This window comes from Lissotriton vulgaris, chromosome 1_1 (genome assembly GCF_964263255.1).
Source record: "Lissotriton vulgaris chromosome 1_1, aLisVul1.2, whole genome shotgun sequence".
Classification (NCBI taxonomy): Eukaryota; Metazoa; Chordata; class Amphibia; order Caudata; family Salamandridae; genus Lissotriton; species Lissotriton vulgaris.
Window position 1 is genome coordinate 1,585,054,784 of NC_141685.1, and position 15,946 is coordinate 1,585,070,729.

The 15,946-nt window shown below is 46.1% G+C and overlaps 1 protein-coding gene across 2 annotated transcripts in view; it reads right to left on the minus strand.

The window, feature by feature from the left end:
* The window catches only part of CAPS2 (calcyphosine 2), a 780,299-nt gene that overhangs the window by 312,885 nt on the left and 451,468 nt on the right, over positions 1–15,946 (minus strand). For both annotated transcript variants that reach the window (XM_086918127.1, XM_086918122.1), the window contains exon 11: positions 14,732–14,806. In XM_086918127.1, coding sequence (XP_086774253.1) covers positions 14,732–14,806 — 75 coding nt within the window. The remainder of the gene's footprint in view (positions 1–14,731; positions 14,807–15,946) is intronic.

Genomic DNA, 15,946 nt, shown 5'->3' on the forward strand with positions numbered 1-15,946 from the left:
GGATAAAGGGGAAAGCTGTGGCAGAAAAGCCAGACAGCAACCCAAGTAGCTCAAAGAGCAGAAATAACAGGATAGAAGTTATCCGAAAAACATGCTAGAATGGCGCCATACCATACCCGTATAATAAATGACATGTAGAACGGCATGAGCCCGATACCAGAGCAAGAAAGAGAGAGGAAGAAGGACCATTGTCAGCTCAATGCAAAAACAATTGATGGACAGAATGCAGAACAATGTCATACATTCACCCCAGTACAGAGATCTGGGCCTAAATCCATCGTTTTTTTTGCACTCCACACCACCCCAGTTCAGACATGGCCATATGCAAATCAGCCTTGACCCTGTGCCTCATGGGAACAGTCCAGCCCGAACTGCCAAGCCATGTCTTTCCTGGACCAGAATCAAGCATGCTAGCACCGGTTTCTGGCTATCAGCCGTCTTCAGCCAGGATAGCTTGACTCCAGTGGTGTGGAGAGCATGGGACTCACGTCTGAGCATACCCATGGCACACAATGAGTGCACTGACCCAAGCTCGAAATTAACTTGAAGAGATGCAACCAGCGCCTAACAGACTAGCCTATTGAAGGAAGCTGAAGGAGCCGGTGTCAAGAGCTCAAAGGCAAGAGCTAGAACCTGAGCAATGCATTAGGAATAGCCAGCGGGACAAGAAACACGCCAAGTGCACACCCAACCCCAAAAAGGGTAATGAGGGGCAATTAGCTTCAATCCCCAACCCACTGAAGCAGGTAGAAATATGCAGCAGGTAAACAGCCATAGAGACCTTAAAGTGGATTACACAGGAAGTGTAAGAGTGCCCGACCAGGCAGCATGAAGCCAAAGTGAGAAAAACCCACAATGTAGGCTTGGAGGTAGTAGTCAATGACCACTGCCATGAGAAAAACTGTCCCACAGGCGTAGCTTTGTAACAAGAGTAGGTGATAATTTGGAAAAAGGGCATATCTGAAGGGAGGTGCCAAAAACACCAAGTTAACTAATGGTAGCAAGAGTCTCAGAATCTGAGACCAACACTCCAGAAAAGACACGTCACTCGTCGAACACCAAAAAGGGAGCATATATCAATTTGGGAAATAACTCCAGTAAGCGGAAGCAAGGATGCCCTTATGGCAACTTGCAACACCTCAGAAAAGCTCCCCCACACATGGAGATATTGGTCCAGACCTCACAGCCTCAACAAGAAGTGGCGACGTAGGAAGAGGATACCTAGGCAACCTGCATGTATACATAAATGTAGAAGCATATAATTATGTAGAAACAGAACTAGCCAGGAGCATAAACATGCCCATACAGGATCATACCTAGTGCAGTAAGAGTAGGTAGGAGCCATTTTTGAAGAGGAGACCATGAAACCTCCCGAGGAGGCGGATCACCAGGGCGTAAGCAAATGGCACCAGGGAAAAACATAGAACACCATACAGCGGACCACCAAGCGTCGCATGGAGCCCACAGGATCTCCAGGCCCAGGTGAGATAAGCAAGGCTATATAATAGCGTACAAATAAGCCAGGCCAAAAGAACGCAGTAACGAACCGAACCCGTGAACAGAGTTCGGAGCCGTAATGACATTACCGAGCTGAGCTACCGGCTGAATACCACAGTCAGAGGACACAGCAACCTATGGAACACATCCACAGAAGGCCACCAGGCAGCTGAAAGATAAACGCATCCAAGGGATGCCAATAAAAGGGTAAGTACCCTTGACCACAGAAAAAAGAAGACATAAGACTCGCTGCCCATGTTAAACACAGAGGGCATCTAAAAGAAGCGAAATGAAAAAGTACCACCACAGAAGGCAGGCCTAAAAGGACCTAAGTGGGAGGACGAAAGCCCGCCAGAAGCCGGTGAACCGCAGATTCGGCGTGAGCATTAAGCAGAAAAACCCCCATCAAAGGGTAAGTGGACCAGTTGCTCCCGGATATTTTCAGGGAAGACACTATCTCGCAACCAAGCCTGACACCTTAAGGCAACAGAACCCGTCATGGCTCGGCCCAAAGAATCTGCAGTATCTAAGAATTGTGAATTCGGCAAGGTTGCAGCCATCCCAGACGAGGTAAAGGAGATCAACGCAAGCACCTTCAGAGGTGGTAGGAAGCAAAGACTCTGCCGGACCCAGGTACCCAAAAGGGTATCATATAGGGAAGCCTCAAAAGGCGAAAGCGGCTCCGCATTTCTGGACCCAAGGTGGAGGACCTCAAGCAAAGAGTCCAGAGACAAAGGGGCAGAGCGGGGTCGCACATTTAAAATGCGGGTGGCTAATGAGACCACTCTCAAAAAAGCCGCAACAGCCTCAGTAGCCCTCCGTACAGGGGACAATAGCTAATCAGTGGGGGAGGGTTGTAAGCTGGCCCTCCCAAGACACTGAGGGTGCGCCCAATGCCCCATGGAAGAATGAGGATCCTGACGGGGCTTCTGTGGAGGTGAACAGCCTGCCAGATCTGGGAGCTCCTGAGGAGGCTCCACAAATTCCAAGGGGCGCACTGGTAACACTAGCTTCTGTGGCTCTCTTCAGAGGCCTCTATAGAAGAGTCCAGATCTCGGCATCGACACAGCGCCAATACAACGTGCGTCGGCGCCGATCGTGCCTCGTCAGACCAACTTGGCAGCATCTGGCTTGTCCAGTGCAGAAATTATGACAAGCTCCCTCTCTGAAGGAGAGGGCACCGGGCCAGTGAGGCAAGCTTCCGGCGCTGCTCCGGTGCCGGCTCCGCCTCATCCAGAACAGGCTTCGAGTCCGTAGAAAGGAGCAGAACCGAGGAGGTGCTCCGGACAGGCGGCCGCCTGCCTGGAAGTCTGGGGTGTGCTCAAGTCAGGGCCATGAGCACCGGCAACCACCTGTGGCGCCACGGGGAGCCCCGTGGGGCTATGCGGCGCGGCAGAGGTGCTATGGGTGTAAGAGGGGGACCAAGCTAGGCCGTGCCCTAATGACTCCATGTGGACCGTAGAGGGGGACCCAACCGGGCCGCGCCCTAACAACACCACATCTCTGATGTTCCTGGGATGCAAAGTCTCACGTGGTGCTGGGGGCAAACCCGCCGGCGAGTCCGTCGGAGACCCCACAAGAAGCGGAGGTCCCGAGGACGCCCCAGGAACGGGAGAGGACCCAAGAGAGACCTGCAAAGCCGTAGCATATGCCTCCATTTGGGAGAGAACCGCCCCCACACCGATAGATGGGGGACGACCGTTGGGAGCGCATGTCTGGGAACCTGTGCCCCTGACAACAAAAGAAGGTGAGGTCGAAGACCTAGGCGACAAGCGCTTCGACTTACCAAGTGGAGAATGACGGCCCGGATCCCAGAGGGCAATCGGCGGCTGAACCGAACAGTAGAGGCGCCTGCCATCGAGGAGGAGGCCGGGGGCAAGACGACTCCGACCGGGACAGCCGTGCCGAGAGAAGCTTCATACGGCGCTCCCGCCAAGACTTCTGTTTCAGACTCTGGCAGGCTTCACAGTCCGTGGAGTCATGGTGCTGGTCCAGACACCACATACAAATAAGATGCAGGTCCATCACGGACATCTGCCGTGAACAGGTATTACAAGATTTAAAGCCCGAAGGCATTCCACACTGGTCCCGACGTGACGCGTCGAAAAGGAGGCCTGAAAAAAGGCCAGAGGAACCGCTCACTCCGGATCAGCGTTGCACGCGGAAAAGAAGGAAACTGACAACTGAGCGCCAGGAGGGACTTATACGACCTCGCTGACATCACGTACGTGGACGACGTCAGGGCGGGGTCTTGTGGTGATGTCCCACGGCGCGCAGACGTGCTGCTGCATAAACTTTCCGGATCCAGTCTCACACTTGGGGATATTCTAAGTTAAGGAATCTGCGGCTACATGTCCCTATCAGATAAAATGTTATCAAACAATTATCACTATAAAACAAAAAATGGATAAAATGGAATAGTACTTAAAATTCAAAATACAAGACATTTAATTAGTATGTTCACTTGTTTTTACAGGATTATATAAAAACTTATATTAATAATTCTTTTAAAATTATTGCCCAAATTGCTGTGAGGTAAATAAACAGCAATGAAAAAATTATATTCAGCAATATTATTAAAAAGTTGTTAAACTAAGGTGGTCCTCCTATATTACCATCTCTGCTAATTGACATCCCTAAACATATTATAGTTGCATACTGAACATACCTTTTCAAATAAATTATTTTCCGAAAGAAAAAAGGGGGAATGCCTATGAAACCCCACGTGCATGTAAAGCCCGCAAAGACTGTGATGAGGACACTGAAATATCAAGTTCTTTTGAGAACATGTGGCATGTGTTCCAAATTTTTTTATCTGTTGCACAAATATTAAAAACACTGAATTTAGTCGTGCCCATAGTGTATTATTGGCTTACATTGTAAAAAGAAAAACAGAGCTTACTTTAAAATATAATTATACGTTGATTTATATAGTCCATTAAATTGGTCTTCATGAAATAGCCCCGATTTTGGTACTGTAAAGTTCCTTTCCCTATCCATAGAAAATGAAATAAGGAAGCAGGGTATTGTTTATCTCCAGAATGTCAATATTCTGTACTAAGAACCAGTATTATGTCTAACCTCTTATACTGTAGGTGACTGAAACCTACGGATTATTCATTAATGTCCCCGATCCTTTAGGTTCAATTTAATTGATTTGCCTTGGGTACAAAATGTGATTCTAAAATGAGGATAAAAATACTATTTAAAAAACTGTTTAGAAAAAAAGAAGACACTGTTTTTGTGAACAGCCTTTCTGATAACCATTTAGTATGTATAAATTCGTAAAAATGAATGACAACTAAACTAGTTGTCCGGATAACTTCAAGATCCTTAATGGAGCTTGGGACCAGTAGCACAAGTTAATTACCTTGGGTAATGATATATCTGTAAGAGACATTAGTTAGTGATAGATTCCTTACCTTAGAATTACCCCCAGGCGTCGACTGGATACTAAAAGTTTTCATCAGCAGTACCCCTGCGCGTCGGAAGGTGGCATTGTGCGGCTCCGCGTCCGTCGTAATCGCAGGGATGACGTTGTGGCAGCTACATAGAAGCCGCCCTCGCGCCCTGACGTCAGTTCTGTACAGGACTTTCTGCGCCAGGAACCCAGAGCCATGCAAGATACTGACCACTGGTGCTTTGAAACTAGGGCCCTGAAAGGGATGACCTTAACCCTAGAAATCAGTTCGCAGAATGGGGAGGATGGGTTGGGCGGTAAGGAATCTATCACTAACTAATGTCTCTTACAGATATATTGTTGCCGAAAGTAAGGAACTTGCGCATCTGAAAGAGACACGTTAGTGATAGATTCCTTACCTTAGAATAGATACCCCAGCAATACCAACCCCAGTGGTGGGTGGGTCTGCTAACCAAGATCACACCAGAAAGTCACAGAGAACAGAACAGCCAAAGATGCCGTCTCTCAGGACTTGGCTGTCAAGGCAATAATGCTTAGTGAAAGTGTGCAGCAAGGCCGACATGGCTGCCTGACAGATGTTTTGCAGGGGGACACCACGTGCAGATGCAGTAGTAGCTGCTGTCAACCTGGTAGAATGAGTGCGTAGCCCCACCGGAGGTTCCTTTTTAGCCAGAGAATAACAGGATTTTATACACAAGACGACCCAGTGGTAGATAGACCTCTTGTGTACAGCCCGGCCCTTTTTGGCACATACATACCAACAAACAGCGGGTCATTCACCCGGAACTGTTGTATGAGATTCAGGTAAAATGAGAGAGCAAGTTTTGGGTCCAGACGGTGGACCATCTCTTCCTCTCTGGAAGGGTGCAGAGGCGGAAAGAAAGTTGGCAAGGTGATTGTTTGCCCGATGTTGACGGCAGTAACAACCTTTGGCAAGAAGGAAGGACGAGTGGGGAGCACAACCTTGTCCGGATGAACAGACAGAAAAGGAGGTTTACAGGAAAGAGCATGGAGCTCATTCATGCGCCTGGCAGAAGTGATGGCAACCAGGAAAACAGTCTTTAAAGTAAGTAAACCAAGAGGACAGTTGTAAAGCGCCTCAAAAGGAACACACATTAAATAAGTAAGAACCAGATTCAAGTCCCACTGTGGCATCGAAAATGGAATAAGAGGGAAAAGGTGAGTAACGCCTTTGAGAAATCTATTTACGACAGGGGACTTGAAAAGAGAGGGCTGATCAGGGAGCCTGAGAAAGGTCTACATTGCTGAAACGTAGCCCGTAATAGACCCCAGATCAGAGCCCTGCCGAGCAAAAGAAAGAAGGAACAAAAGGACTTCTGAAAGAGGGGCAGAAAGGGGAGCTACAGTCTTTGCTGTGCACCATGCCACAAATTTGTTCCACCTGCAGGCGTATATCGATTTAGTGGAGGGATGCCTGGCTGCCAGAATGATATCACAGACTTCAGGAGGAAAGTCAAATGGAATCAACCGTTGCCGCTCAATCTCCACGCAAGGAGGTGGAGGCTGGAGAGGTTCAGGTGGAGGACCGTCCCTTGCTGCTGTGACAGAAGATCCTCCCGAAGAGGCAGTCGGATCGGGGGATTCACGCTCATACTGAGTAGCTCGAGATGCCAAACTCTTCGAACCCAGTCCGGGGCCACAAGAGTGACTTGGACCCGATCGCTTCTTATCTTCTTCAGCACTCTGGGTAGAATTGGTATAGGCGGAAAGGCATACAATAGACCGCAACTCCACTTGTGACAAAAAGCGTCGCCAAGCGAGTGCCGCCTTGGAAATTCCAAAGTGCAGAACTGCTGACATTGCGCGTTCTCTTCGGTGGCGAATAGTCTAACCAAGGCTCTCCCCACTGTTGAAACAGACCTTCCGCCACCTCCGAGTGAAGACAACATTCGTGATCCATCATGCACCTGATGCTGAGTTTGTCCGCCCTGGCGTGCAAAGTGTTGAACCACCAAGGAAATGCCTTGACGTTCCAGCCATATCCAGAGACAGAGAGCCTCCTGACTAGGGCCCACGACCCCACCCCGCCTTGCTTGTTGCAGTACCACATGGCAGTGGTTTTGTCTGAACACCAGCACTACTCTTCCCTTGACAGACGGAAGGAATGCCTTCAGTGCAAGTAGGATCGCCCGGAGCTCCAGAAGGTTGATATGGATCCTCGACTCCGCTGGACGCCAGAGGACTCTGATCTCCGGCTCTCCCATGTAGCTGCCACATCCCAGGAGGGAAGCATCCGTCACCACTGGGTGCTCCGGTTGGGGAAGGGAGAGGGATCTGCTGCTGACCCAATGCTGGTTCGTGAGCCACCACTGCAAGTGTTGTGCAGTGCCCTCCGAGATCTGGACGTACTCGGACAGATCCCCCTGATGCTGCGCCCCCTGGAACTTCAGGTCCCACTGCAGAGCCAGCATATGCCATCTGGCATAATTGGTCAGCAGTTTGCAGGAGGCCCAGCAGCCTCAAGGTCATCCTGATCAAAACCCAGGACAAGGGCCCAATGATCGGAATCATAGACCGAATATCCGGGACTCGCTGTTCAGGAGGATAAACCTGAAACTGCTCCGTGTCCAGAACCGCTCCGATGAAGAGGAACTTCTGAGAGGCAATTAGGTGCGACTTTGGCACGTTGATGGAGAACCCCAGCAAATGCATGAGGTAGGCCGTAGTCTGGAGGTGGGAGACGACTGCCTGGGGCGAGCCCGCCTTCAACATCCAGTTGTCGAGATAGGGGAAGACTCAAACCCATGACCTGCGCAGATGAGCTGCGACCACCGCCATCACTTTCGTGAACACCCGAGGGGCGCTGGTAATGCCAAAAGGGAGCACGGTGAACAAAGTGCTCGTGGCCTACTGTGAACCGCAGGTAACGCACTGTGGGGAGCCTCTACTGCCTTACGCAACACCACTAAATAAGTACCACCGTCCTCCGTAGCCATGGTAGAAGGAGACAGTGTGCCAGGTTCTGGTGAGAAATCCAGTTCACCCGCGTCCCCCAAATCCTCTGCCCAGTCCAGGTCTAATTGGCATTTGGCTGCAAGAGGGTCTTCAGACCCCTCCCAGTCCTCCCCGAAAGCGCCGGCAGGGTCCGACGGCACAAAGAGGCGGGCCATGGCTGACAGAAATTCCTGCAGCTGGGCTGGAGTCGCAGATGGACCCAGGAAAGGGGGGGTAGGCCGACGGTGACTGCGGGGGAGGCACCACCCGCACCCTGAGCCGTGTCGCGGGACAGGCTAGGGGAAGACGTAGAGCGACGTCGGTTCTTTGACTTCTTGTGCTTCGTCTTACCTGACCCCAAGAGCGAAGACTTTGTCGAACGATGATGACGGCTCCGCGACCAGTCCCTTGACCTCCTACAGGACCGGGACCTTGAACGGCGCAGAGCCGACTCCCGGGTCTCAAGCAACTTTCGGGACCGCTCCCGCAATGTTTTCGAGGCCATGGTCCGGCAGTCAGGGCACGATGCAAGGTTGAGGTCGCACCCCAGGCAGTAGAGATACTTGCGGTGCTGGTCCGTCACCGACATCATGCGGGGAAAAACCTCACAAGACTTGAAACCAGGAATCCCTATACACCAGGAGTCAAAGACTCGAATGTACAGAGACAAAATTCCAAAAAAACTCAGTCAAAAATTGACTGGGGGTACCGCTCTCTCTGGATCTGCGCTTGCTGGCGCGGAAAAAGAAAGAACTAACTTCAGCGCGTGAGGGCGGCGTCTAAGTAGCTGCTGCGACGTCATTCCGGCGATTACAACGCCTACGACGGACGCAGAGCCGCACAACGCCACCTTCCGACGCACAGGGGTACTGCTGACGAAAACTTTCCGGATCCAGTCTGACACCTGGGAGTAATTCTAAGGTGAGGTATCGATCACCAACGTGTCTCTTTCAGATCCATAAAATAATACGGTCACATCCCTAACACTAATCCACTAATTGGGCTTCTCACATAAATATACTTTATCACAGTGCTCCTTATATATATGTATTGTTCATAACCACAGGAGGTCTCTAATCCGATAATGGTAAGTATCAAGTAGCCCAATGGTTGTTGCAGTGAAAAAAAATCTAGAGTTAAAAAGTGCAGATATTCAAAACTCTCTACTTTAATTTCTTACCATTTGTCTTATGATGCTCCGCACATAATTTGTTTGTCCTGAAGGTGATGAAAAATTCATCTTTCACCAACAGTTTTGAATAAAGATTTAAATATTGAAATGTGGATTTTTTTATCCAAATTGTGATAATTAGACCTGATGGTCAAAGTTATTATCAATGAATATCAACAATATAAATATGCACATTTTATAATGTATTTATGTTTATGATTTTAATAATGTTTATGCATTTCTTATGTATTTTTGAATACGGTTATTGTAACCATAAGAATTAACATATTGTGCTTTTAATTAATATCTTTTTTAATGACAAAAAAAGTAAAAATATATATATCAACATATAATTTTGTTTTATGTTCAACGTTTTCTTGATGTACTGCATTGCAGCATGTTTATGTTCACTTGTTTTCAAACAGATAACCGTTTTTTTCTGCCCCTTTTATTATAAAAAAACGTTTTATATATAGAATATATTTTGGGAGGGAAAAGGGAATTTCTGTTGGGTTAGATTTGGTACTACCCTGTCCCTTTTTTCTTTATTAGGGTGACTCTCCTGTGCTTTTGATTCGAGCCTTCTACAGACTCTGATAGATTGATTCTATTTAAACCTATTGAGTTCTCTGATCTACAGTCTTGCAAGTCATCAGTCAAGTCTGGCACTCTTCTCGATCCGGCTGCTCCCGGTATTCTGGAGAGTGGAATGGATGATGTTCTCCCTGTATCTAGAGATCTTCTCAATAATTCTTTCACAGTGGCCCGGGTTCCTCTGAGCTGGAAGCACCCTTCAGTGATCCCACTGCTTAAAAAGTCTTCTCTGTATTTCTCTAAACCAGAGAATTATAGGCTGCTTCCTTTTCTGTCAAAAGTGGCAGAAAAGTAGATTAATCAGCAGCTCTCAGGTTCTTTTGAGAAAAAGAATCTTGTGCACAGAACTCAGTCGGGCTTTCACCCTTGGAAAAGTACGGAGTCTGCTATTCTTCTCACCTAAGAGTCCATTCACCAGGTTATGGCTAGAGGAGACCCTGCAGCATTTTTGCTTCCTTTGACACCGTATCTCCAAGCTGCTTACATGAGCAGCTGTGGAGCTAAGGGGTCGGCAATAGGGCCCTAAAATGGCTGGTGGGCATCCTTCTTGCAGGGCCATACTTTTCAGGTTCTACAGAAGCCTCTTCGATCACAGGTTGTTCCACTGGCACAGGACTCCTCACTGAGCTCTACCTTATTTAATATCTACCTGAGCCCCTGGCTAAGGTCATCAAGCATCAAGCATCACAGCTTTGAGAATATATGGTAAACTGATTGTCACCTTATCTCAGAATTGTGCTTGTGGGGCTACCTCATTGAGGGCCTGTCTGTCAGTGGCGGCCAAATGGATGGACCTCAACTGATGGAAATTAAATGCAGGAATGACTGACGTACTCATCCTGGGCAATCAGCCTACCATTTGGTCTCCAGATTGGTGGCCAGCACCACTTGGCTCTTTTCCATCACCAAAACCTAGGGTTAAAAACCTAGGCATTTGGCCTAATGAAAATCTTACCTTTGATGGCCAATTTACGTCCTTGGCAGGCAAGTCCTTTGGGATACTCAAATCTCTGAGAAACGTCATTGGTCTCCTACTAGTATCTGCTCAAAAGACAGTGATCCAAGCCTTTGTTGTCTCTCAGCTGGATTACTGTACCATCTTATATCATCTCTCAGTCGTGGCTTATTAGACTTCAATGGTTACAGAATTCTGCAGCTCAGCTGCTATTACATCTTTCTAAGAGGTCTTCCATCGGCTCAGCAATTCTCAAAAAGATTCTTGCTTTTAAAGTTCTCCTCTATTGTTACATAATTTTCAGGAAGAGTGGTGCGTCTATCTGAATCTTCTCATTGCACCTTATTCTCCTTTGAGACATCTTAGGTCTTCTGAGGCCTTGTTACCTTAGGTTCCAAGAGTGAAGAATGTTCGCATGGGTGGGAGGTCTCTTTCTTGCACTCAAGTTATGGAACTCTCTTCCTCTTCAGCTGAGGCAATACAAAACAGAACTCCTGTTGTGGAAACATCTAAAAACCTGGATCTTTAAACAGGTGTCTGTTTTCCTCAGGTTATCTATGATTTCTGTCTGGAGCTTGACCTACCAGCACTGGGATACCCCTGTCGGAGTAGCTATGTGCTTTATAAGCTTCTTTATTATTATTATTCAAAATATGAAGCTAAACCAGATAAACATTAGCCAACGTTTTTGTGGGTTCATCAAACAGTGCCGAAATTATTAGATGAACATTTCTTTCAAACACAAATGGTATCCCTCTCCCAAACAGGCCTGCATGAAATTGAGAAAAGTGAGTGTAGGCTAAACATGCTAAGCCAAATTCAAAATTAAAAGGGTTTTCACCCACCCATACCATACCCCCACCCTCACATCTGCACAAAACTTGAAATACATGCACTCACTGTAACTTGCTGAGTGATATATTTACTGCAGGTTAATCACAAAGTCTTAGTTATAACCAATTTAAAATGTTATCGCCCCCTCTTTAACACAGGACATTGACCCCAATGGCTTCGTACAACACTTGTGGAAAGAGACTGCAGTCTCTTAGGGATCCGTATCTGATCAAAGTGGTGACACACAAAGTTGTATCTAGGGTTGTATCAGGATCGACAAATTTACAATTTCAACAAGGTATATCAATATCTGGCATTTTAAAACATGATTTCAATTCAACAAAAGAGAATGTTGGGACAAAAAGGTTTATCTAAACATTTCTCCAGAGTTTATTGTGTATTTCTGTTACAAATCATTAAAAAATTCACATTTATTAAAAAACATTTTCATAAATTAAAAAACAATATGACAATTCCACAATGAAAAATATGTCGACGCGGCGTTTCGGTGATATAGATGGTCACCTTCTTCAGGACAATTTTTCAAATTTAAAACCACTGAATAGATTGCTACGAAGTCGCTTTGGTCAATGGCCGATTTCGAAATCTGGCATTTGTTCCATCCTTTCTTGTTATTATGAAGGTGGTTCAAAATGTCAGTAGGTTATTTCTTTTCTTCTGTTAATTTACAGACCCACTGGGTGAGTTCTCAATCCTCACTTCCAAGTTCCTGTCTTTCTCCTAAGAAGGACGGCAGTTTACTGTTCACTACACCATATCGGATTCTCTTGCTGGCATTTTCCGTATTTGCAGTAAAGTTATTCACAGGCTTCAACGTTAATTAGACTGCACTGTTCCTTGTAGCGGTAACTTGTTTCCTTTGCAGTTCTTTCCGCAGATGAAGACCTCCCGGACCGTCCTTCAGGGCTGTATCAGATACGGATCCCTAAGAGACTGCAGTCTCTTTCCATAAGTACATGAAAAGGGATTCCTTATATTTGTCTTACAGTAATTAACCCCTCCCTTTTCATACAAGGGTTTCTCCTTCAAAGCTTTTTCATTGGTACAACACTTGACATACCAACCAAAAACCAACCTTTCCAAGTATCTGCCAAATTTGAAAAAATTCACCACACATTGCCTGTTAGACCTTACATCCTTGGTGTTGTATTCCCCCAAACATTTTGCCTTCACTCACCTTGTGTTGCTGATTTTATTTTTGTTGGCTTTAGGACTCGTGTTCTCTCCTTCAAACATGGTAAAATTGGCTTACACCCAATTGCCACATTTAATTTACTTTGTAAGTCCTTAGTAAATAGCGCGACAGGTACCCATGGTCTGTAAAAGTAATGCTACTAGTAGTCGTGGAGAATTCATTGTGCTACACACTGAAATAGCCTTCTAAAATGGATCTCGAGCATTCCACTGCAGCCTGAAGTGTTATATTAAACTATCATTTCAACATGGAAAAAAATAAACCTTTTTCCGGGCTTAAACTTTCCTTTTTAATGCATATTAGTCACCCCTAAGGGAAGACTCTAAAGGCTCATAAGGCCGGCTGCATCATATTTTTAAAAAAGGACATACGTACTTAAGTTTTACATATCTTGGTAGAGAAAAATCCCTAAAGCTGTTTTCATTACGGTAGGGCCTATAAATTATTTATTAAGCGATCAATTTTAATTGGGAGCACTACAGGTATGCTACATACACTCAAATTATTGTTACTTCATCAGCATCTTACATGGTAAAGTCAGATTTTAAGTCATAATTCTGACTTTTATAAAGTTAGCATTTTCTTGTACTAGCCTGCAGTGCCTTCTGCCTGTATCCTGGGTTGCATGACTGTGAATAACACTCCTGTTGGGGTTTGTGAATTTCTTCCAGAGAGTGACACAAAAGGGGATTAGGTGTGGAGAGGCTGGGCAACCCTAACAGAATGGCTGGGGCAGTCCTGCATGCAGCCCCACTTACATTTCAAAAGTTTTCTATTGTTGCGCACACAAAGGAACCTGGAACTAGTCTTTTGTCATGTCTGACATCTTAGAGCCTTGAAAAGGATAAAGGAAGAAATTTCCAGAACAAGTTGTGGAAGTTGTATAGCTAATCCCCCACAATTCAAAGGTTGGCACCAGTAATAAATATTGGACCTCCAGAGCCACTTTTAGTTCACTCCAGGACCTCTAGACATTTCGGAAGAAGAAAGCTCTTGTTTACCACAAGACTGCCCTCCTGCTTGAGGCTAGCCTAGTTTCCCAGAGGACTTCCCTGCTGCTACCAGAAGACTGCAACAGACAGCAGCATGGCAGTCCCCAGAGGACTGCCATGCTGCTACCCGAGGATTGCCATGCTGCAACCCGAGGATTGCCCTGCTGCTACCAAAGGATTGCCCTGCTGATTGAGGACTGCCTTGACCCCCAGAGGGCTGTCCTGCTGCTCAACGGCTTCCCTGCTGCTCGAGGTCTGCCCTGCTCTTTGGAAATAAAGACCGAACCTTTTCTCTTCATCCAGGAGACCTAAGTGACTCCAAGGGTCAGCTGGCTGATCTATCTGAGCTACAGGGACACAACATGCTTCAGAAGCCTTTCTGTGACTGCCCAGATGAACTGCTGCACTGGATTTGCCTGCCCCTACTCAAACCCTGCTGATCTATGCTACAGTTTAACCCTGATCCCCAAGAGTTGTCTTCCCAAGTCATGGACTCTTGGATGGCATCAGAGTGCACTCTTCTACAAGAAAATCTTTAAGGTTTGGCCCTTTACAACCGTGAGTGGGGTCGTTCGCCCAAAAACTCTGGCACTTGCGACAACTACGAACGCAAAGCTCCAGTGAATCTGACTCTTTGTACTACAGCGACTGTCAGCGATGACGGTAACGCCAATTCGCGCAACAGTTAAGACAGCCAGCAGTGACTGCCAACATGGTGCTCCAGCAATAACCTCCTGCGATACACTTTGTGCTACAGTGTAGACAGCCCAAGCCGCCTGGCCTGCCCTTCCTACTACAGTGACTATCATCTGCAAAGTTCTCCATGCTCCTCGCGAACTACTCCACCGCAAACAGAACCCTTTGCGTCTGAGTTGAGAAGGTACACAAAAGAAATTCTTTACCCAGCACTGCCTTCGATACATTATCCTAGGCTGCTGCTTGCACCCAAGTACCTTTAACATAACCTAAAGAATGTATAAATAATCGCAGGAAAAATAGCTTTGTGTATCAAACATATTTTCCTTTTTTAAGATTTTTTTAACGGAAAAAAATGTCATGTTAAAAAAAAAGGTATTTAAAAAAGAAATCATTTTACCTGGAAATAATTCTACCATCAAAGCGCAGTTTGTTTGAAAGCATATTTTCCGTTATGGCCGCACTAGTCTTTATCCTGCAAAAGGAGAAATTTCATATATTAGCTAAGCACATTTATGGAATAATATCAAGATACTACTGCTCAAACATTCTGTGCTGTTAGATAACCCTTACACCAATGTTCCTCCTCAAATACCCAGAGCTCTTATGTTCATATGTATGATCAAATGCATGTAGCAGATGTAAAACATGCTACCTAAATCAATTAAAAAGAAATTTACCTTTTTGTACTTTTATATAAAACTGACATAACACATCCACAAATCTGAGCACTTTTGAGATTACTCTGCAGGGTAGCCACCCTTCTGCATTCTCCCCATAAGTCACTGGATAAAATTCCCTTGCCACTGTAAATCCTCCACCAATGCTTGTCTTCATGCTATGTAGCCAATAACTGCTTGTAGATCCCTCAAATTCATCAATGGAGGTTGCATGAAAAATGTTTAAAAATGACCAGCCACTTAGATCATTTCGACCTACAGCTTTGTGTCAACGTCACAGATATCAAAATAGGTGCAGAGAAAAAGCATGGCCTAGACCAATCACAATAAGAACAAGCATTGGCATAGCCAATAGGTCTCGCCTTTGAGACCTTATAAGTGTTTAGTTATCCAGCACAGTATCCTTGGTGCAACAACATCAACGGTTTCATCGCTAAATACTTATAAGATCCCAAAGGCGAGACTTATTGGCTATGCCAATGCTTGTTTGCTCTTTCCATTTGTGCTGCATTCTGGAGCACACATAGAAAGAGGAAACACCTCTCAGGAGTGTTTTTGTGCAGTAAGGTGCCCCTAGCTGCACAAACAAAATCCTGCCTACGCTGGCACTAGGCTGCAGAAACGACACCAGCACAGGCAAAAATGTCAGGAAAGCGTTTAAATACGGTACATCTCTGCGTTTTCACTTTGGCATAGGGCAATGCAGCAAAGTGCCTTGCTGCGCTGCCCTATGCCAAAATGCTATAAATTTGGCCCATGGTGCTTTCCAAACTGTATGCATGTCCTACAGTGCTTCGACGACATGGATGACGACACAAATGATGTTGAATGAAGAGAATAATCAATTAGGTAACCAATTGGAAAGCATTTTAACAGTTAACGCCAAGGTGTCACAATTCATTTGTTACAGATGTCACAAATCTATTCTGCAACAG